Consider the following 23846-nt stretch of genomic DNA (forward strand, 5'->3'; position numbering starts at 1 on the left):
ACTACACCAATAGCTGATGTTGAATAGGCAGTGCGGTTTATAAAAAAACTGCCAACATTTAAGCCATGTTAATGTTACCTGGCTTTTTGTTTAATTTTTTCAGTGCTTTCCAAGTTCTGCAGAACGTTTCTTTCTGGCCACTTCAAAGGATTTGAATCTTTCAGCTCTAAATGTGAGACGTTGGAAGTGGGGGGAAAGGGGGTGGGGAGGAGGAATAAAGTCAAAACAATACCATAACCCACTGCAAAATCTAGATGTGGCATAGAATCTACCAGCTTCCTGTTATACCTCATGGGAGTCCTGTATAACTCAGAAGTCTGCATTTTTCTAAGCATTTTGTACAGATTCTGCAACGCCTGTGGCAACTACTGCCTACACCATTATAATGAATCCTATTAGCTCTGACTGTACTTTGCAGCATCGACAAAAGCAAACAGCTGGAATGATCAACGATGAGCGTTAGAACATAGCAAGATCAGAAAAGCATCTTAAAATATTAACTTTTGTCTAAAACATGTGCTGTGCATTTCGCTTTATGCATTTTGTACAGTGGTACCTCGGTACAGTGGTACCTGCCAACCTAGCAGTTCGAAAGCACGTCAAAGTGCAAGTAGATATATGGGTACCGCTCCGGCGGGAAGGTAAACGGCATTTCCATGTGCTGCTCTGGTTCGCCAGAAGCGGCTTGGTCATGCTGGCCACATGACCCAGAAGCTGTACGCCAGCTCCCTCGGCCAATAAAGCGAGATGAGCGCTGCAACCCCAGAGTTGGCCACGACTGGACCTAACGGTCAGGGGTCCCTTTACCTCGGGTTACAGACGCTTCAGGTTACAGACGCTTCAGGTTACAGACTCCTCTAATCTAGAAATAGTACCTCGGGTTAAGAACTTTGCTTCAGGGTGAGAACAGAAATCGCGCAGTGGCAGCAAGAGGCCCCGTTAGCTAAAGTGGTGCTTCAGGTTAAGAACAGTTTCAGGTTAAGAACGGACCTCTGGAATGAATTAAGTTCTTAACCCGAGGTACCACTGTACTTGAATGTCGATCTTAAGCTCTGCTCAACCGATTGGAATAATGGGATTCAAACAAACAAATAAATCAACCAAACACCACTTTTTTGGTGACTCATTAAAAAGGCACACTTTTTTTTCTTATGACTGGTCTGGAAGACTTGCATTTCACCTCTTTCTTGGAATTAAGCTGCTTGTTTCCCTCTACTCCCCGCTGTGTTTGTGTAGTGTGTGTGCTCCATAAGTGTGTGCACATGCTGGCGCACAGCCCTCAAGACAGGTGGTGAACCCTCAACGTGGCCTTCAAGGCGAGAGAAGTCAGCCACCGCATCCTATATCTCTGTGTTTCTAGTGCCAGATTAAGGCACACTTGTTCACCCAGGCTGTTGGAGGAATCTGATTTGATTGGTTACGGCCTGCTGCTTTAATTCTGCTGGCATTGTACCAGGGTGTTGATGACCATTCCCGTTAACATTTTTGGTGGTTGTTATAGTGGTCGTTTTAACTCTGTAATCTGTGTTTTATTGCTTTTAGGCTGTTTTACATGACACAATTGTAAACCACGCTAAGAGCTTGATTTGAAGGAGTGTGGTTCAAAAGTTGGATGAATAATAATATTAAAAAGCCAAGATACAAACAAACTTCTTTTATTCGCTTCACTCCAGCCAAGCCAAGTAAGCTGCCATTTACTGCAGCTTCCTGTTACATCTGAGGAGGGAAACTATGATTACTGGCTTCTAAACAAGCCAGGATATTAAATCAGCTTAATTATTTTTTTTTTGAAGTCAACTTTAAATCACTTCTTCACATTCTGGCTTGCTTAGTTCTCCAGTTTTTGCTGCTCTCTAGCTTGTTTCGCTGCTCTCGCCAAAGGAGGAGCACGCTCACTGATGTTCTTAAGGGAAAGAATGTCATGATTGATAGGTACAGTCGTACCCTGGTTTTCGGACAGCTTAGTTCTTGAATGTTTTGGCTCCTGCAAACCTGGGAGTGATTGTTCCAGTTTGTGAACGTTCTTTAGGAACCTGGACGTCCGACGGGGCTTCCGCAGCTTCCGATTGGCTGCAGGAGCTTCCTGTAGCCAATCAGAAGCCACACTTCGGTTTCCGAACGTTTTGGAAGTCGAACGGACTTCCGTTCGACTTTGAAGCTACGACTGTAGACATATTGAGGATGATGATGATGATTTATTACCTGCCCTTCACCCTAAGGTCCCAGGGTGGGTTGCAACACTGAAACACAATATTAAAAACAGTTTAAAACAACTGACAGTCACAGAAATCAGGCGGGTCCTAAAATATACACCTCAAGTATCAAAAGCCAGCATTTCCCCAAGTGATAATAACTATGCAACCAAATTATGCCTACCACAAGCTGTACCCTCGACTTTGGCTTTGACAGGTGCTACAGGACGATTTAGCTGGCTGGTGCTCCACAACTCCAAATAACGTTCTCTGGTACATGTCAGCAAGGTTTTCAGTTCGTCGCTTGAAACCACCGGGAGCTGCCTGGCAGATTCCTGCCTTTCTGCAACAGAGCACACAAAAGCTCAGCTTTTCTTCTTCTTTGGTTACTGACATGGTACTCTCAACGCGAGGTATATAGTGATGTTAATCAATAACAATTTACTAAAGTAACAACATCACCTCTGACCGAATGTTGCTGCCAAGAAAAGAAAGAAAAGCAATCTGGAGGCAAATGTGAATCACCTTTACAAAAAGCTACCTAGGAAAAAAATATGCATTTGTTCCAGTAATCTCTTCTCATTTGCAACCAATAACAACAATAAATGTTTGTCGTTTCTAGCAGACAATTAATAATGCACTTTTCTCCAAGGTATTCTTTTAATTAAATAAAGTCTTCATGATTCACTGAACTAGATTAAGACAAGCAGTGATTCCGGTGCAGCATGGAAATCAGAATGAACCAGTCAAGAATGAATTGTCAAGCAATACGGATAGAATTCCCATCTCTCGGTTGTCACAAACCTCAACAGTATAATCTACATAACATGTAAACCGTTCACTAATTCAGCAAATGAGGCATATTAATTCATGAATTTTGTGTATACTTCCAATAGTCGCCACAGGAAGTTTGGGAAGGAATAGTGGGAAGTGTTGTTGTTTTTTAACCCAGCCATTTGCTAACGCCTAGCTATTTGCTCTGGGACGCAGGTGGCGCTGTGGGTTAAACCACAGAGCCTAGGACTTGCTGATCAGAAGGTCGGCAGTTCGAATCCCTGTGACAGGGTGAGCTTCCGTTGTTTGGTCCCTGCTCCTGCCAACCTAGCAGTTCGAAAGCTCCTCAAAGTGCAAGTAGATAAATAGGTACCACTCCAGCAGGAAGGTAAATGGCGTTTCCGTGTGCTGCTCTGGTTCACCAGAAGCGGCTTAGTCATGCTGGCCACATGACCCAGAAGCTGTACGCCGGCTCCCTCGGCCAATAAAGCGAGATGAGCACCGCAACCCCAGAGTCGGCCATGACTGGACCTAATGGTCAGGGGTCCCTTTACCTTTAGCTATCTATCAATTCACCAAAGCATGCAGGAAACATAGCTGGTGGCTATAGTCTCACCCTGCTTCTGCTGCTCCTGTAGTTGAAGGCTATGGGACAGCTCCCCACATATGCTTAAAAAAGAGGTTGCAGGGGGTGCTCCTTTCTCCAAGGCCTCACCTGGAGCTTTTTTCAAATGGGTACCAAAAACAAAATATCCTCCCTTAGCGCTTAGCTTGTTGTTCAGAAGAAAATGGAAGGTGCTTGTAGTCAGCCGAAGTAAGATTCAGGCAGCATTTTTTATTTATTTGGAAATACCCACATTGATCTTAGTGGGGTTCATTGGAACATACTCCTAAGTAAGGCTGTATAGGATTGCAGCCTTAAAGCCAATCTTAACGAGGTTCACACAGATTGAGAAGAAAGCCAATTCAATGGGATTGAATTTCAAGTGCAGCTGTACAGAGGCATTTATTTCCTTGACTGGAATCAATCCATGAGGTAGGGAGAAGAATGGCAGCTCTGCCTCCCCTAGAGTCCCCCCTCGCAGGAGCTAGGTGAGCCTGTTTTGATCATTTACACTCCTCTCACTGTGTAGAGTACAGGGTTCATGACTAGCCCTGTTTTCTATTTGCTGCTTGCTAAATGTTTTTATTTAATCTTCGTATTACGTTAGCTCCAATAAGGAAGTCATTATTTCAACAATATACAGCAAACCACTTATCCTGGTGTTCCTACAGACTACATGTGCCCTGTTGAAACGACAACATCTCTACTGAGTATTTGGTTTTCGTTTTGAACTTTCGTCGCACCCTCCGATTCATCTATCTGCCCTGCAAGCAGGCAAAGACTCCCCTGCCCTCAAAAAAACAAAACAGAATATGTGATTTGAAGTAATTTGTGGGTGACGGGACCCATTATCCTAAGCCTGGTTTGAGTTACCTGATGTGCAGTTGTAATTTTTCTTAATGACAACGCTTTTAAACAACATTTGAACTTACGAGCTTCTCCAGGGCTTATAAATGTAAATAGTGTCAAATTAAACTCCAAATTAAGATAAATGTGGTTTATATCAGTTCTCTCTGTTACTCACGCCGGCAGTGATTCAAAGCCAATGCTTGGGCACGAGCCAGTTTCTTCTCTCTCTGTAAAATCTGTTCTCCGCAGAAATGTGGGAGAGATCTGATGAATTCTTCAAACAAACCTGTGTTGATAGGGAAGGGCAGGGAGATGAGAGGTGTTCTTAAAAAATGCTGATCAAATTAGAATCTTAGAATCACATGAGAATCATAGAATTGTAGAGCTGGAAGGGACACGAAGGGTCATCTAGTCCAACCCCCTGCAATGCAGGAATCTCACCTAAAGCAACTTGGGCAGATAACCACCAAACCTTTGCTTTAAAAACCTCCAAGGAAGAAGAGTTCACAAACTCCCGAGGGAGTCCGTTCCACTGTCAAACAGCTCTGACTGTCAGAAAGTTCTTCCTGATGTTTAGCCACAATCTCTTTTCTTGCAGCTTATCGATTGGTACGGGGCCCCAGAGCAGGAGAAAACAAGCTTGTTCCATATTCCATGTGGTAGCCCTCGAGATATTTGAAGGTGGCTATTGTATCTCCTCCCAGTCTCCTCTTTACTAGGCTAAGAATTACAGTGGTACCTCAGGTTACAGGTGATTCAGGTTACAGACTCCGCTAACCCAGAAATAGTACCTCGGGTTAAGAACTTTGCTTCAGGATGAGAAAAGAAATCGCGCAGCGGGGGTGCGGCAGGGGGCCCTATTAGCTAAAGTGGTACCTCAGGTTAAGAACGGTTTCAGGTTAAGAATGGACCTCTGGAATGAATTAAGTTCGCAACCAGAGGTACCACTGTAGTAGTATTGAAATAGTCCCTCTTAAGCTTTAAAGGCTTACCAGAGTGCTGGTTTGGCATTATGCGAATACAATGGTACCTCGGGTTACAAACGCTTCAGGTTACAGACTCCGCTAACCTAGAAGTAATACCCCAGGTTAAGAACTTTGCCCCAGGATGAGAACAGAAATCGCGCAGCGGCGGGAGGCCCCATTAGCTAAAGTGGTACCTCAAGTTAAGAACAGTTTCACGTTAAGAAGAGACCTCCAGAACGAATTAAGTACTTAACCCGAGGTACCACTGTATATTGAATTATGAAATCTAACAATGCGACTGACAATGCTTAACGAGATGCCTAATAAGTACTACTATTAACATTCAATGATGTATTTCTGTATTCAGACTGATCCCTTTCTATACCAGAAAAAAGTCCCCCCCCCCCCAAAAAAAAATGGGAATAAATATGAATGGGATGCTTATTAGCAGCTTTCCGAAACTGTTAAGATGGGCCACCCTTATCTACATGCTGTTTGATACATCAACAAAGACAGAAAAAGTCACCAATGTCCTGGCCAGCTCTAGCAACCCCCCCTGCAATGTTCTAATTCGGAGACATGTTTTGCTGGGAAATGCAATAAAAGAAAACATCTAACCCCATCTTTGACAACCTGGTGCCCTCTGTTTGTTTTGAACCACAACTCCCACCAGGAGGGTTGCATACTGGCAAAAGCTGCTCTAACCCATGCAATTGTAATACGTAGCAGTGTTTATAATAGCTATTCCAAGATTTGTCTCATCAAAGTCAGTGAGAAAACACTCAGGAGAACAAGCCTGTACACAGATCTCATTCCCCGACTGAAAGAACTAATAGGCGAGCTCACAGGCTTGATTAGTTCTTAGACGTTAGAATTGGTTAAAATGATTAATATCCTTATTACCTTGGATCTAAGACTCCAAACGTTTAATATATTAGATCTCTATTTTTAAAAAGAAATTGGTGCAGGCAACATCTTGTTCTACTTGGAAGGAAAGTAATGCGCCATAATACTTACATGCTTCACTTTCTCCTGTCTTTGTGGTAAATTTTCCGGTTGTTTTTGCAAGAGTGAGTGATCCATTGATCTGGCTGGCTGAATAGATCAATGTTGCTTTGCAACCTCCACGGCCGTTGCCTTGTACCAAGAAATAATAGTTGCACGTTTCTCCTTTCAGTTCAACTTCTGGAACTAATTAGAACACAAGAAGTTGTGCAACTAAAAGCTTTCAGACATTACTAAAGTAACAGTCATTTGTTCAATAAACACATACAGAAAATCTAGAATAAATATTAATAAGTTATAGATTTAGGATAGCCAGGGTTCCTCTAATAAGGGAAGTAAATACATTTGAACTTTCGTTAATTAAAAAAAACAAACCACACACACACACAATTTCTTTATAAATTTAAAGAAAACCTGATAAATTATTCAGATTAATATATTTAGGCTGCAATGTTATATCCACTGGCTAGGAGCAAGCCCACTGAATACACTGGGGATTAATTCTGAGTAAACACATATAAGGTTATGTTATTAGGTCATCCGAGTATATGAGCTCTTATTTGTATACTTAAGGAAATAGAAGCATTTCTTTTTTGTACTGCTTTTAAAAAGCTTCAAAAGAGGTATTATTTTTATGCAAATTTCACATACAATTAATAAAGATCTACCAAGAGTTTCAAGAGAAAAAAGAGCAATTGGGGCAGGGGTGAAAAAAGTGGGCCAGCAGGACAGGGAAAGAGTGCAAATGTAGTAAAAAAAAAAAAGACAACTTACCATTAATGAGTCTGGGTTTCTGGGCTATATATTCTTTCCATTTTTTTGAGCTCAGCTGTGCGGGTAAAGGAACCAACATGCTGCTTACTCTGCAAGGCAATAAAAATAAGGCTCCTACCTGCAGAAAAAGCATATGTACACTTTTCCATTACCAAATAAACATCATAGGAGAAAGATTTTTAAAGGGTCAGGTAGTATTATGACTGATCTTTCAAGGACAGTTGAAACGATGACAAAAGAACGCTGCTCTACCTCGAAAATGAGGGAGGGGGGACCCCATGGCTTCTCTAGTCACAAAAGAGCAACTTCGCTAATCCCTTCCTCCTGCATTGCAGGGGTCATGCAAACAGGTCACTTGTGTGAACATTTATCTGCACATGTTAAGATGGCTGCCATAATGCCTTAGATGCTCTGAATCAAGTGAATGCAACAACATCCAGACCAATAAATCTGCTTGCTTCCTTTTTTCCTCTTTAAAAATATATCTTTATTAATTTAAAACAAATACATTTATGAAAAACAGACGTACATACAAGTAAACAAACGTACAATCAAACAAACAAATAACAGAAAAATCAAACAAACCACCACACTATAAGATATAAGATTAATATAATTATCATCATATATACTCCTGGTATTGAACACAATTATAAAATTTATAGAAAAGAAATTTAAAACTGACTTCCAATTAATCTCACTGAACTTGGTCTATCCATTACTTTATACTGTACAGTTACATATTTCTTATATAATTTCTTTTTACCTCCCTACAAACTTATATTTTATACAATACAGAGGCCAACCAAAACAAAAAGCATATAAGGATTGGAGAATATTTAGAAAACTATGGAATAAAAGGAAACATCTTGGCAGAATTAGACTGATCCCTGTATTGTATAAATCTGCTTGATTCTTGTTACAAACTGAGGCCTCACTTTAGGGCACATATTCCCCTGTATTTTGGGTATGGAAGATACTGAACTTTTATGCCCATTTCTCTTTATTCCATACATTTACAACCCTAGGCATATGGCTGGTAATTTAGAAACGATGTGCATTTCCAGTAAAAACACTAAACTACTGTTGAGTATTATTTGATGCGGGTGGCGCTGTGGGTTAAACCACAGAGCCTAGGACTTGCCGATCAGAAGGTCGGCGGTTCGAATCCCCGTGACGGGGTGAGCTCCCGTTGCTCGGTCTCTGCTCCTGCCAACCTAGCAGTTCGAAAGCACGTCAAAGTGGACCTAATGTTGAGGGGTCCCTTTACCTTTACCTTACTGTTGAGTATTATTTGAGCGATCCTAAAGGAGCCATGGGCTCATGCACTCTCTCTCTCGCCTCTGCTATAGCTGTGAGAAGTGGGGAAGCTTTCACTTTCACTTCAGCAACCCGTTCTAACCGAATTCATGGAAACCATGGTTAAAATACGGTTCGTTTAACCATGCCAAGATCAAACCATGGTTTGTGAGCTTTGCTGGCAATAGTTTAGAGTTACATTCATTAAATCAATGCTGTCTCAACCTTGAGTGGCAAAGCTGTTGTTGGACTACAACTCCCATTATCTCTGTCTACCTGTACTGCTAGCTAGGGATCATGGGTTCTGTAGTCCAGCTGAAGACCAAAGGTTGAGAAACACTGCATTAAATATATAATTTATACTTAGAAGGTTTGTGAATAGTCCTCAGGTACTACTGTGCTACAAAGCAAAGAACATGCTATCTTTCCAAGAAACTCTCTACCCCAAATCGAAACTATGCTTATTTGTATTTAAGCTAATGTGCTCATTACTCATATTTAACCCGAGAAATAAGGTGACACACCAGAGACCAATGTACATAAATATATAAATAAATAATATAAAATTATTATTACATATAAAACTTAACATTATACTTGATTTTCCAAAGAGACCAGTACTTTTTTTATTTAAAAAAATGTTTAGGGGTACTCTTATTTTCCTACTCATATTGAAATACTGCCCCTCAATGAGGCCAAACATAGATGCACAAAATGTTTAGGAGTATGCGTCCCCCCAGAAAAAAGCACTGCAAGAGACAAGATACCTTTCCACGCAGAGAAGAAATCTGATTCCAAAATAGCAGAGATTTCTCCTCCACATCAGTTCTTGCCAAGCTCCTACACAAAGAGTTAAAGAACCATTCTGTCAGGTGCTGGTGTGGTTGCCCGAGAGCAAACAGGCAAGACTCCAACCTGTCTTTTTCAGGCTTTATTATCTGTACAAACTATTTACAGTGCAGAGCGTCGCAAGTCCATGTCTGCTCAGTCGCTAGCAGAATCTGGGAGTGGGTGGTCCTTATACCCTCCCCAGCATAACAGCCGTGTGACCCCCAGCCTTCTCCTCCCCTCTCTGCGCCGAAGACTACTGCGCAGAATGGGCACTGGCAAAGGGGGCTTGCCTCCCCTCCGGTTTGCTCAGGCTCGGTGTTGAGGCTCTCCCCAGCATCTTCTGATTCCAGCACCCCCTCCCCAGTGGAGGTGGGGCTTCCCTCCTCGCCAGAGGAAGAACTGCTTCACAAGGTCTTCGGAGGCTCCCTGTAACACACAACTGCCCTTCCACTTCTCGCCTCTGAGCTGATGGCAGTTCCCTGACACATTTCTTCACAGAATCACAGAGTTGGAAGGGACCAATGAGAGTCATCTACTCCAACTCCCTGCAATGCCCAACGTGAGGCTCAAACCCACCACCCTGAGATACAAGGGTCTCGTGCTCTACATCAGTGGTGCCCAAACGTTTTTCAAAGAGGGCCAGATCTGAGCAAGTAAAGGGCCATGGGGGCCAACTAGAGTTGTTAACCTTTTTTTAGGATTGAAGTTGTTGAAGTTTTTTTTTAGGATTTTAACCAAGAGAAGCGGACATGGAGCAATGGATCCAAACTACAAGAAAGAAGATTCCACCTAAACATTAGGAAGAACTTCCTGACAGTAAGAGCCGTTCGACAGTGGAATTTGCTGCCAAGGAGTGTGGTGGAGTCTCCTTCTTTGGAGGTCTTTAAGCAGAGGCTTGACAACCATATGTCAGGAGTGCTCTGATGGTGTTTCCTGCTTGGCAGGGGGTTGGACTCGATGGCCCTTGTGGTCTCTTCCAACTCTATGATTCTATGATTCAAGGAAATAAACTGCCACAGGGGCCGAATTAAACCAATCGGCGGGCCGGATTAGGCCCCCAAAACAGACTTTGGACGTGCCTGCTCTACAAGCACTCAAAGCATCTAAATCGAGGGAAATGAGTCTGGTAACAAAAGGATACAGCTCAAACTGAAGACCCGACACTAAAGATGAAGGCAGATGTGACAGCATCACTATCTGTACGAATTTCAATGCAGGGCAATAATAATGGAAAACCTAAGAAGAAATTAAGATGAAAGGGTTATTAGGCAAACATATATACCACCAATACCTCTAAATGAGATGATTCTATATGTTTATGGCAAGAATATTTTTTAAAAAAACAACACATAAGAGGTTTCTGTACTTCCTTTTCTCTTGCACAGTCGAAAAGCCCCCATAGTTAAAATACCCTCTGAAACGGCCAAGTCACAAGGTAATGGAAAGGAAAATCAACCACGATGAACACAACCTAGGCTCAACTGAATTTCTTGACCAAAAATAATCCTCATTTTTTTTTTATCCCCAACATCAGCCACGCTTTAAACACATGTTGCTACATTTACTTGCATTTATATTCCCTACCTTTTGTCTTCCCTTCTGCTTTTGTTGTTTTCATGTGATTAGGGAAGTGTGATCCTTTCCCCCCCTTTTCAGCACAGAGAGAACCTGCAGCCAGATTTTCAAATATTCTCTTTCATTTTTGCCTGTGAATGTTTTCCAGTCTCCTTAAAACAAATCTTCAATTTTACCGCATGCCTATCGCCTAGATTTAGCCACTATTGATTCCTAAAGAGGAGAAGTGCCGTTTCAAAGACACGTAAAAGAAAAGGCTTTACCTCCGACAAACAAGCATTAGTATTCTGCCTACGTCCAGTTTCATCGGCAGTAAAGTAAGAATTTAAAGCCGAGGTGCCGAGCTGGCTTCCTGACGCAGTGCCTTTTATACAGAAGTCTGGAAAAGTAATTTCAGATCCAAACTGAAGAAAACAGAAATAGAAAAAAGTAAGTGCAGAAAAATCTATAGCAGGAGTTGCATTTATTTCTTTTTAAATTAGTCAAAAACACTTAAGGTGAAAAAAGCAAACACAACGAATGGAATTAAAAACAATGCATTACTGGATTTTTTTTATTTTTTAAAGAAACACTTTCAAAAGCTTTTTCCTTGCTTGTGTGCTCAGATAAGCTGGTCCCACCTATATCCCCTGCCCTTCTTTCTGGGGAAGGAAGTGGATAGCAGAGAGTCCAGATCTGAATGCTGAATAATAATAAATAATAAAACAACAACAACAACAACAACAACAACAATAATAATAATTAATAATAGTATATTATTTCTACCCTACCCATCTGGCTACCCTACCCTACCCCAGCCACTCTGGGCGGCTTCCATCAGAACATTAAAAACAGAATAAAACTTCAAGCATTAAAAACTTCCCTAAACAGGGCTGCCTTCAGATGTCTTCTAAAAGTCAGATAGTTGTTTATTTCCTTGACATCTGATGGGAGGGCATTCCACAGGGTGGGTGCCACTACCAAGAAGGCCCTCTGCCTCGTTCTCTGTAACCTCATTTCTTGCAGTGAGGGAACCGCCAGAAGGTCCTCAGCGCTGGACCTAATCCTTCTTTAAATGCACAAGTATTATTCCTCACCCCAACTCAAAATCTCCTGCTGTGGTAAGAAGAGAGGAAGGCATGTGCACAACAGGAAGTGGGAGTCCTGCCTCCTTTGTGTGCCTCATGCCTCTTTACTGTTTAGATGCTTTTCTATCGCCTTCACTTCTCTGTCCGTCTGTGTTGGTATCTTCACCATCCAAGGTGGATATACAGTTGTAACTTGGACCCCAAATGCCCTGGAACTTGGACGTTTTGGCTCCCTAACGCTGCAGTGATTGTTCCGGTGTGCAAACGTTCTTTTGGAACTTCTGATTGGCTGCAGGAGCTTCCTGCAGGCAATCAGAAGTCGCAATGTGGTTTTCAAACGTTTTGGAAGTGGAACGGACTTCCGGAACGGATTCTGTCCGACTTCCAAGGTACGACTGTACATGCAGATTTGGGATCTACACACTGCGCTTGTAGTGACTGATGGTGCTTAAATGAGGTTTCTCTGGCAGGGAACTTGAAGCATGCCATCGTCGGATAGCCCTATCATCTTCCTCAGCCCTATCTGGCACCAGGCTTCGTGGGCTCTGCCAGTGAAGCAATTTGACAACTGGGGGGGTGGGAGAAACATTTTCTGGGTTTGCAGCTCATCTGCACCATCAAGGACAACCAGAGTTAGCATGCTTCGGTTGCTATCTCAAATCTGCAAGCTCTGCCCACCCAAACCAGAATACTAGGCTGTTTCAGCCACACACACCTTGATCACTATGCTTAAAGGAACACATTTTTTTCTGTGATTCACTAAATTCAATCAAGAGCTTTGAAGCCTTTCTGTGTACGAACTTAGCATGCATTTTTCATTAGTTTGATACAGGTTGAGTCAACATGCACCCACGGAGGGTTTCACACTGATACCTTTCGCTCCCATATCTGAATCTTTCCTCTCCACAAGTCTCTGGAATCAATGCTGTTTTTTAGATTCTCTGGAGCCACAATATCTGCAGAAAGATAGCATGCGATTTTCTGCCAACTGTTGCAGAAAGAAAACATGAGTGAGTTGTGCGTTCTTTACTCAAGTCTTTATATCTTTACAACCTCAGTGTTTAAGACAACGGTACAACACCAGGTATCAGTCCAGTCCTGCTTTATCTTTTGTAAAAGTAATACATCTTAGTAGTTGTGGTCATTATCTATATGCCTTCATTTAACCAAAGTCACTCATTGATCTTATAATTCAAATTCAGTGGTCTCACAAGTCTCCCTTAGCATTCAGGTGTCTAGCTCAAGACTTCCTAACCCTCTAGGAAATCAAAAGGCAGCTTGATGGGCATAACAAGTTCACTTTGACACCTGAGAACACGATTCATTATTGCCAGAAAAAACTCAAACCCCGTATACAATTTAAACATAAATCAGGGCAGAGAAGAAATCTACCAGAAAGATACAATGCAAAGCTTTAGTCAACGTTTTGGAGGTGTGCTGCTCTTGTTTCCTCTTTAAGTGCAAACTTACATTTTTTTTATAAGGCTGCCTGCCAAAATATTACAATTTATGAACTGAGACATTAAAATATTTTTACATAAAGTGACATAAACACTAAAATTAGTTCTCTTGTTTAAATGGCACTACTCACATTTTTCTTTCACTTGCTACAATAGTTATTTTTGCCCCATGCCATTCTCTCAGGTGTTTCAAGGCACCAATGGCAGGTAAGCAATCTTTTAATCTAGGGGCATCTCTTTCTGAAGAATGCAATATGACATCAACCATTGTTCTTCCTGTAGAAGCAATTTCAATAGATAAAACACACATGTACAGCAAAACCCCTCACTATTAAGCACAAGATAGGGTAAAGCCGTTTTATCCCCCAAAAGCTATTATCAAGCAGTTTTCAAAATTTATAGGCTTGTTTGCAGCATTTCTCAAACATCTGGTTGCAGAACACTCAAATTTAGCAAGATGCTTTAAGAGACGCAACCTAACTTAAGACATCACACCTTCATTGCTATTCTTCATCTTCTACAGATAACCCCAGAAAAAGCTGCATTTAAGCTTCCTGATATCTTTGCAGTTCCAATTTTCCTTCCACTGTATATCAAGCTTCTTACTTCATGACCCCCCTTTCATTCCTCTAACACAGATCTGTAAATATGCCCTGGAAGGCACAGATAACTCTGTGATATAAAAATGGCTAAATAAATACTGTTCAGCTCTGTTTGCAGAAAGCAACATCATCTTCCAAGTCCCTTTGCAAGTCTATCACAGTAGCCACAGATAAAGTGTTGACTTATTTCCATTATGATTCCTGATCACTTCTAAGTTTATTAAAAAACTAAATTTTGCCATACTGTATTTCTTCTACCAGACTGCTTTGCTGCGGAAACCTGTTGCCATTTTGCTCCCAGACTATGAAAATACATAAGCAGAAGCACAACACCAGCTGGTCACAGTATCAAACTTTTCAGTAATGCAAAACTACTTGCCAAATACAAGAGGATTATATACAGGAGAGACAACATGCATGCTTACTTGAATAAGGATCGCCATACAAAAAAAAATTGGAATAGATCTGTTATACCCCAAATGCATTTTAAAAAAAAGGTATTTCAGGGGAAAATATTTGATTATTAAAAAAAGATTACCAGGAGCAGGAAGCTTATCTGCTAACAGATGTATACTCTCTGCAGACTCTTCATAGAGACTGAAACACAAACATTGAAAATAAATAAGCTATCATCTTTCAAGAATAAAAATGCTTTAAAATATTCCAAGCGTTATGCAATCCACATATTTGAATTGCAAAGTATCAACATGTTTTCAGTGTGTGAAACAGACAAGTAGGCTCGCTTCTTATTTGCTGTCTGGTACCAATGGAATGATGTCTGGTACCAATGGAAGTCAGAGCTGGACCATAAAGAAGGCTGATCGCCGAAGAATTGATGCTTTTGAATTATGGTGCTGGAGGAGACTCTTGAGAGTCCCATGGGTTAGGGGGCCCATAAAGATCCTATGAAAACATCCATGCAAGGATGATTTAAATCAGGGGTCAGGAAACTTTTTCAGCAGGGGGCCGGTCCACTGTCCCTCAGACCTTGTGGGGGGCCAGACTATATTTTGAAGGGGGGAAATGGACGAATTCCTATGCCCCACAAATAACCCAGAGATGCATTTTAAATAAAAGCACACATTCTACTCATGTAAAAACACACTGATTCCCAGACTGTCTGCGGGCCAGATTTAGAAGGCAATTGGGTCGGATGTGGCCCCTGAGCCTTAGTTTGCCTACCCATGATTTAAATTTTATGTTTAAAAAAAAATATTCACTGCTTGTTAGAGCAGTCATATGCCAAGTCAAACTCTAAAAATGTCCCTCTAACAAGTCATTTACTAACACTGTTTTGCTACTTATAACACAATCCTCTGTACGTTTATTCAGAACAAACCCAACTGAGTTCAGTTGGGTTTATTCATAAGTATGTACGTTTAGAATTTCAGGCTAAAGAGATGAAGCAACTTCTGTTTGACATGTTTCAGTGATCAACACACTGGCTCCCCCATGTGTTGGCATTTAGAGTTTTCTTGTAGAATTAACATCACCTGCCATGCACCATTTATATCTGAAATAAATAATGTTTTAACATTCAACTAGTCAAAACCTCTCCAAGAAACTGCCAGGCTTACAAGGCCAAGACCTATTCAAAACTGCTGTTGTATGCAGCCTCATAACAGCCTAACATAATCATGTTTTCACAGTCCACGAATGCATTTCACGTGTTCTGACAACCGAAGAAGCTAGCCAAGTTCTCAAAAGGTATGCCCTCTTTATAACTGCTTCAGTATCATAATTGCGTTGTAAAACTGGCGTGCCTGTATTGTCTCACTGCTTATGCTTCCTGAGAATTATCTTGAGGGACTCATTTGGTTGAAAATAAAGTTATAAAACACACACAGGCCTTCTGACCTCAGCCTGGCTATTTCACAGTTCTCACTCAGCTAACAGCATCCTAAGACAAGCTATCTTTCCCTTGTTCTTCCCTGGTATGTATCCCAGCTTCATTTTTGTACAGTGGCAATAAAACTACTTCCCCTCACCTTTGCATTGCCTCCTGCCTAGGATGTTGTGCTCCACTGCAGACTCTCCAGGTGAATTATGTGCAAGCCTACTAAAGTCAATGATTCCCATGGTTTTCTGGTTTGCAGCCTAGGTTTTCTGGTTCTGAAACTGTACTATTTGGGTGTGTTATCAAATATTGAATCAGCTTACTCAATCAAGGATAGGGATTCCCGGCTATTACTGTCGTCGTCTTCAAAACTTTGAAAATCGCCAAGGCACGCTTCGATATTTCTTTGAATAGAGATTTTGCTTTCATCCGCCTCCAGGTCAAAATTGATGTCCTCCCAGTCACAACTGCAAAACTATCCAATCAAAAGGAAATTTCGTAAGGGTCAGCCAAGTTATACTAAAATTGTAGATAATGATGCAACTTGTACTAACTCACCTGAGAAAACCCACATATTGACTGAATTGCAAAATACCATCCCTTCACACCTGGAGTCCCAACAAGTGAACATGCTAAAGGAAGAAAGAAAGAAAGAAAGAAAGAAAGAAAGAAAGAAAGAAAGAAAAGGTATTAGTAGCTAGTATCCAAACCCCATTTCCATCTTATGTTTAATGGGCTGCAAAGGCTGAGTCAAGAACTGCAAGATGCTTTGTCAAAAAATATACACTAAGTAACAAAATGCAAAATATTACTGTAAACAATTGTCTTTTTGTTGCATTCTTAACTATCCTCTCTTTTCTCCCCATCACCCCAGCTCTTGCATGAAAAAGGTTTATGAGTTGCTGCTGTTTTTCCTTGTTTTCTAGTGGCCATATACAGTTAACTAAATCTGTGAGGCCCTCAATAAATGACTGCTGTGACTTTATAAATTACCGTAACTGGCATCTCAAGCACAGACCTGAAAACATTTAAAATTTATAGAGATTTTTCTGTTTTCAACAGTGGCAAGTCAGATGCTTCTGGCAGGTTCACAAGCAACACAGGTTGGATCTACCCATCCCCTGTGAGTCCCCAATGTCTGAAAATACGGCATATGCTAATATTTGCTGTTTCACTTACCTGGGAAATCTTCAACTTTTGTGTTTAGTGAGGTACTGCAGTTTGTTTCTAATAAGTTATAAATACTTTCAGCAGTCAAACCTGCAAAATACGAATTTTAGTTTATGTACAAGAAGCATCACTGGAACATAAGAATCCACATTCCATCCTTATTAAGCATTCCTTAAATTTACAATAGCATGCATGCCAAAATAGCTCTACTATATAGCTATGAACCAGGATGACAATAAGCAAATGAGGTTCACATGCGTATACATAAATGAAATCTGCAATAAACATGACATTCACACGCATACACGTGAATGAAATTTGCAATAAACCAAGAAGGTCCACATGCATACATATGAATTAAACCAGCAATAAACACCCGAGGTTCACACATAAATGTGAATGATACTGCAATAAGCAAACGAGGTTCATATGCCAGCATGGGAGAGCAACAATAAGCAAACGAGGTTCACATGCGTACACATTTATTAAATCTGCAATAAACACAAGAAGTTTACACACATACATGTGAATGAAACTTGCAATTAACCAATAAGGTTCACACACATACACATGAATTAAACCGGCAATAAGCAAATGAGATTCACACTGTACACCTGAATTGAACCAGCAATAAACAATAGGTTCACACTGTACACGTGCATTAAACCTGCAAAAAACACACAAAGTTCACACACATGCACATGAATTATATTGCAATAAGCAAATGAGGTTCACATGCCAACATGGGAGGGAGACAATATGCAAACGAGGTCCACATGTGTGTACACGTGAATTAAACCTGCAATAAACACACAACATTCACACCTGTACACGTGAATGAAACCTGCAATAAACACACAGCATTCACATGCATACACGTGAATTAAACCTGTGATTAAATACACAGCATTCACACATGCACACGTGAATTAAACCTGTGATTAAGCACACGACATTCACACCTGTACACGTGAATGAAACCTGCAATAAACACACAACATTCACACGCGTACACGTGAATTAAACCTGTGATTACACACACGGCGTTCACACGCGTACACGTGAACGAAACCTGCAAGAAAGACGCGACATTCACACGCTCACACGTGAACAAAACCTGGCATAAGCCAGCGAGAAGAAAGCGCGCACCTGGGCGGCCTTCGGCTCCGGCCTCCCCTCGCCGGCCTCGCCAGCTCACGAAGAGGAGGTGGCGGTCCATCAGGGCCCCGTCGCCGGGCGCCCGCTTCCCGCCTCCGCCTCTCCCTCGGCGGCGCTCCCGCCTCGCCGCCGGCGCCGCTTCCGCTTCCCGAGGAGGAGCTACAGGCCTCGGCCGCCGCACGCCGCACTCCTTCCGCTGGCGGCCGGCAAGAGAGGCCCCTTGGACGGCGAGGCCTCAGCCTCCGGGAGCCGCCATGGCCAGCTTCACCAAGGCCGCGCAGGTACCAAGAGGGAGCCCCGGCCTTCCCCTCGGAAAGGCACCACGCAGGGCTGCTGGATCCCGGGTCCGGGACGGGCTGGCTGCGCGCCTTAATCCGGAGTGAATCCGCATTCTTTAAGGGGGGGGGGTTGCCCTTAATGTATTGCAAAAGGTCTGGAGGGACTCGGCGCGCTGCAAATGTGTCCTCCGTTTTAAATCGGGCAGCTGGGCGTAAAGGGATCTGTAACCTTAGCTGAAATGTGTTGATGTTGTAGTTAAGAATAAAGTCACATGGTTATTATTATTGCTATTAACTGAATTGTTATACTGTACCACCCTTCCTCCTGAGATCACAACGTTAATAATAATAATAATAATAATAATAATAATAATAATAATTAATAAATGCTTAGAGCAGAACAGGTGATGCAAAATATATCCCATAGTGGAACGCAAGGTTTGTATTTGGTACCAGATATGTCAGATATGAACGTTACCAAATAAGCTCATATATATTTAGTGGGAACGTGTGATTGCACGGTTGTATAAACTGCAAGCCCAAGCTCTTTAGGTAAAACCATGTTATGCCTCTAGCATTGAGGTCGGGGTGCCATATAACAGTGTCTCCCCATTTCCTTCTGGGTGTAAAAATGCAATGCTTACTGGTTTCTTTCTCTTTCCGGAAGAGTAGACTTTCGGGGGCACCTCCTTGCGTAGACTCCCCAGAAAAGTGACCAGAAAAGGACAAGGGACTTGTTGCCTTCTCTTGCCTGGTCCTTGCGTATTTCAGCCAAGATGTGCCGCCCCCCCCACTGTCTGAGGCAGTATACTGGGAGTCACAAATTGCACTTGGGTCCTGCTTGCAGACTTCCAGTAGGCTGGGCGCTGTTGACCTTCCAGATTTTTTTGCTGGACTACAACTGCCATGACCATTGACTATGCTGGCCGGGCTGCTGCGGAATCAGTGAAAATCTGGAAATTGCCTCTGAGTCTTGTTACGCACATTTGCATGTGACAAGTGGTGTGTGACACCCCTCCCGCTTAACTCATTAATTGAGGGTTATGTTAGGAACTCTAATTATGGCATATACCATATGTATTAACGTGCTACAGAACTTCGCTTTTATTATAATGTTGTTCTTTACATCTGAATTTGTTCTGAATGTCAACTTCTGAATGACTTTTTAAAATATGGTTTCAGCCTGATGCATGCTTACTTTGAACTGATTCCCACTGACTAGAATAATAATAAATAAGAATAGATTTTTATTTATACCCTGCTGTTCTTGGCCAGAGCTGGGCTCAGGGCAGCTAACATCAGTAAAATCACAATAAAAACATAATAGGGGAGGAAACAAAAAAAATTAAAATACGGGTTAAAATACAATTTAAAATGCAGCCTCATTTTAATAGTAGCCCATAGTTCAAAACCGTAAGGGGAGGGAAACATAAGGGTCAGACTGAGTCCAAACCAAAGGCCAGGCGAAACAGCTCTGTCTTGCAGGCCCTGCGGAAAGATGTCAAGTCCCACAGGGCCCTAGTCACTTGTGACAGAGCGTTTGACCAAGTCGGGGCCAGTACTGAAAAGGCCCTGGCCCTAGTTGAGACCAATCTCAACCTTGCAACTTGGGACCTCCAAAGTGTTGTCATTTGTAGACCTTAAGGTCCTCCGCGGGATATACCAGGAGAGGCGGTCCCGTAGGTACATGGGACCTAGGCTGCATAGGGCTTTAAAGGTCCCAAGTAGGTGTGTGCGGTCTATGCAGAGTTAGGTGCACTTAAGCCTATTATTTTCAGTTATGTTGGCGCACCTATACTGCATAGGATTGAGGTGTAAAAAAACAACAACCTGGAGAAATTATGGCATGGATGCCACTGTTGCTTTCCATCTACATGTTGGAATCTCTCATTGTTGACCATCTTCTGTGTCCCAGGGCATCAAAAATGTGTTTTTAGGCACGTTGGTGTTGTATTTCATTTAATGCAACCAGTCCTAATAGACAAACCACAGTCCTTAATGTCATATGGATCAAGGAATGTGCGCTGGGGATGGCTCACTGAGATGAGCACAAATATTTTTGTTTACTAGGAATAATAATATTTCTATATGCTAACCACGATCCATTATTCCTTTAAAGCAATGGGCCACATTTGCTCGAGCCTGGTATCTTATAGATGCGAAGATGCAACCTCCAGGAAAAATTGCAGCCATCACTGCCATCAGACTTCAGGGGAAGCATAAGCCTGTGTACCATGCACTAAGTGAGTTCTGCTCAGGATTCAAATGTTTGCTATATCAGCACTGATTGGTTTTTATTGTTTAAAGCAGGGGTCAACAATCTTTTTGGGCCAATGAACACATTTTCAGGCTGGAGGAATTGTGGGCACTACAAACACTGTCACCTGTTCTGTTGGGTACAATAGAATTCTTTCAAGCCTAATTTCAGAGGGAGGGCAAAGAGTGGACTCTGAGGGCATCAGAGGGGGTCTAGTGATCCTATGGGCACCACATTGACAAACCCCAGTTTAAAGCTGGCGTGGAATGAATTGAGTTCTGCATTACCCTTTTGTTGTTGTTGAACTGGAGTCCTCTCAGTCAGCAGTCTGCATGTAAATTTTCAAAATAAGTACATTGCATGACATCTCTTTACTATTAAAGTTAAAGGGACCCCTGGCCATTAGGTCCAGTCGTGGCTGACTCTGGGGTTGTGGCGCTCATCTCGCTTTATTGGCCGAGGGAGCCGGCGTACAGCTTCCGGGTCATGTGGCCAGCATCACTAAGTCTATTCTGGCGAATCAGAGCAGCACACGGAAACGCCGTTTACCCTTCCCGCTGGAGCGGTACCTATTTATCTTTCACTTCGACATGCTTTAGAACTGCTAGGTTGGCAGGAGCAGGGACCAAGCAACGGGAGCTCACCCTGTCATGGGGATTCGAACCACTGACCTTCTGATCGGCAAGTCCTAGGCTCTGTGGTTTAACCCACAATGCCACAATGCCCTCTGTAGCTAATCAGGGCATGACTTATGAGCTTTGCCAGTACAGTGGTACCTCCGTTTACGAACTTAATTTGTTCCGGAGATCCGTTCTTAAGCCGAAAGCGTTCTTAAACCGAGGCGCACTTTCCCTAATGAGGCCTCCCGCCACTGGTGCCTTTCCATCGTTCGGCTTCTGGGTCAAAGTTCGATAGCCGGAACACCTACTTCCGGTTTTGCAGAGTGAGTGCGTTGCCCGAATCATTCTTTAACAGGACTGTTCTTAGATCGAGGTACCACTGTAATGGATGCCATGAAAACTAATGCTTTTGATGCATGTTTCCTCAACATTGCACAGGATCATAAATAGTTCCTTGATATGGGTTCAGTTCGCACATAATGCTAAGCCAAATCATGCTTAGCATGAGCACACAAGTTTGCAGGCTCCTGAAGAGGAGGTAATCACTACTGTGCTCCTCCTCAGGTCCTGTTGCTACTGCTGCACTGCTATGGTTTGACTTAGTGTCTTGCCCTTGTTTACAGTTTATGGTTTGTCTGGAGGAAATTGTGCTATACACCTGGAGTAGTTTGGTTGCTGATGATCCTGTTAACTGAAAACCTTTTTCTTTCTTTTTTTTAGGTGACCTTGGAGATCATGTTGTCATAATAAACACAAGGCACATTGCTTTTTCTGGGAACAAATGGGAGCAGAAGGTGTATTCATCACATACTGGGTAAGCTTTCAACATCTTAAGGATTAAAAACATGGAACAAATCAGTACTGTTGGTAAAATATGGATATACTGTAAATGGCTTTGAAAGTTGTTACTAGTAGAAAGTCGGAAAAGGGAAGCTTTGTATTTTTAGCATAAGATATGCTAATATTTATAGGGACGCGGGTGGCGCTGTGGGTTAAACCACAGAGCCTAGGACTTGCCGATCAGAAGGTCGGCGGTTCGAATCCCCACAACGGGGTGAGCTCCCGTTGCTCGGTCCCTGCTCCTGCCAACCTAGCAGTTCGAAAGCACGGAGTGCAAGTAGATAAATAGGTACCGCTCCGGCGGGAAGGTAAACGGTGTTTCCATGCGCTGCTCTGGTTCACCGGAAGCGGTTTAGTCATGCTGGCCACATGACCCGGAAGCTGTACGCTGGCTCCCTCGGCCAATAAAGCAAGATGAGCACCGCAACCCCAGAGTCGGCCACAACTGGACCTAATGGTCAGGGGTTCCTTTACCTTTACCTTATGCTAATATTTATTGGAAATGCTTGTGCAACTCCCATAGTAAAGGGTGGGTTTTTTTTTAAGCAAATATCCCAGTGACAGGGTGGTCTACATTTTTGCTCACTACAGCAAATGTGCTGCCATCCTTTAGCAACCATTCTAAGTCTGAGCCTTCCTTCTAACCTTGGAGTTGCAGAAGGGGATGGAGACAATTGCCTCTCCAGCTCCAAAGTGCAGAAGCAGGCAAGGGGATGTTTGGCCTCTGCCCTGCTGAGGCACACAGGGCCAATCCAGCAAGCCCAGCCATCCTTTCCAGCTCCAAACTTGGAGCACTCATAACATAATATACAAATTATTAATATTATTCTTATCTGCCCTTCACCAGCAAGTCCCAGGACAGGATACAGCCATTTAAAATTCAATATGGAATATTAATAAAAATAAAAAAAATCCTTCCAGTAGCACCTTAGAGACCAACTAAGTTTGTAACACGGGTGGCGCTGTGGGTTAAAGCCTCAGCGCCTAGGGCTTGCCGATCGAAAGGTCAGCGGTTCGAATCCCCGCTGCGGGGTGCGCTCCCGCTGTTCGGTCCCAGCGCCTGCCAACCTAGCAGTTCGAAAGCACTCTCGGGTGCAAGTAGATAAATAGGGACCGCTTACTAGTGGGAAGGTAAACGGCGTTTCCGTGTGCGGCTCTGGCTCGCCAGAGCAGCGATGTCACGCTGGCCACGTGACCCGGAAGTGTCTTCGGACAGCGCTGGCCCTCGGCCTCTTTGAGTGAGATGGGCGCACAACCCTAGAGTCTGTCAAGACTGGCCCGTACGGGCAGGGGTACCTTTACCTTTTTTAAGTTTGTAACTGGTATCAGCTTTTGGGTATCTGAAGAAGTGTGCATGCACACGAAAGCTCATACCAATAACAAACTTAGTTGGTCTCTAAGGTGCTACTGGAAGGATTTTTTTTATTTTCTTTCGACTACGGCAGACCAACACGGCTACCTACCCGCAACTAGAAATATGGAAAACAGTTAACACAAATCAGTCACGTGAATATGGTTGGTTCCGAAAATATCAGTGAAACGACGAGATGATATGAATCAACATCAATAAAATACTTATAAAACCATAAACAATGCAATTCACTAGTGAGCAAGCTTACATTAAGCATATGCATGTTTTTATTTGCAAGATGGCAATCTTTGCTATCGTTCTCTTATTTAGATACGCTT

At 42.6% G+C, this 23846-nt stretch overlaps 2 protein-coding genes across 2 annotated transcripts in view; one reads left to right on the top strand and one right to left on the bottom strand.

The window, feature by feature from the left end:
• Window positions 1–18273, bottom strand: part of MTBP (MDM2 binding protein) — a 30761-nt gene extending 12488 nt beyond the window's left edge. The window contains exons 1-15 of the mRNA XM_083450510.1: window positions 18154–18273; window positions 17014–17094; window positions 16393–16466; window positions 16158–16309; window positions 14536–14594; window positions 13527–13671; window positions 12809–12923; window positions 11132–11272; window positions 10435–10529; window positions 9230–9302; window positions 7164–7281; window positions 6402–6575; window positions 4595–4705; window positions 2377–2535; window positions 79–166 (exon numbers count right to left, since the gene is read on the bottom strand). Of these exons, the coding sequence (XP_083306636.1) occupies window positions 79–166; window positions 2377–2535; window positions 4595–4705; window positions 6402–6575; window positions 7164–7281; window positions 9230–9302; window positions 10435–10529; window positions 11132–11272; window positions 12809–12923; window positions 13527–13671; window positions 14536–14594; window positions 16158–16309; window positions 16393–16466; window positions 17014–17094; window positions 18154–18223 (1655 nt within the window). The 5' untranslated portion in view covers window positions 18224–18273. The remainder of the gene's footprint in view (window positions 1–78; window positions 167–2376; window positions 2536–4594; window positions 4706–6401; window positions 6576–7163; window positions 7282–9229; window positions 9303–10434; window positions 10530–11131; window positions 11273–12808; window positions 12924–13526; window positions 13672–14535; window positions 14595–16157; window positions 16310–16392; window positions 16467–17013; window positions 17095–18153) is intronic.
• A 35-nt stretch (window positions 18274–18308) lies between these two features.
• The window catches only part of MRPL13 (mitochondrial ribosomal protein L13), a 36323-nt gene continuing 30785 nt past the window's right edge, over window positions 18309–23846 (top strand). Inside the window, exons 1-3 of the mRNA XM_083450773.1 lie at window positions 18309–18443; window positions 20560–20683; window positions 22038–22131. Of these exons, the coding sequence (XP_083306899.1) occupies window positions 18417–18443; window positions 20560–20683; window positions 22038–22131 (245 nt within the window). The 5' untranslated portion in view covers window positions 18309–18416. The remainder of the gene's footprint in view (window positions 18444–20559; window positions 20684–22037; window positions 22132–23846) is intronic.

Source organism: Podarcis tiliguerta (assembly GCF_965153285.1).
Source record: "Podarcis tiliguerta genome assembly, chromosome: 7".
NCBI lineage: Eukaryota > Metazoa > Chordata > Lepidosauria > Squamata > Lacertidae > Podarcis > Podarcis tiliguerta.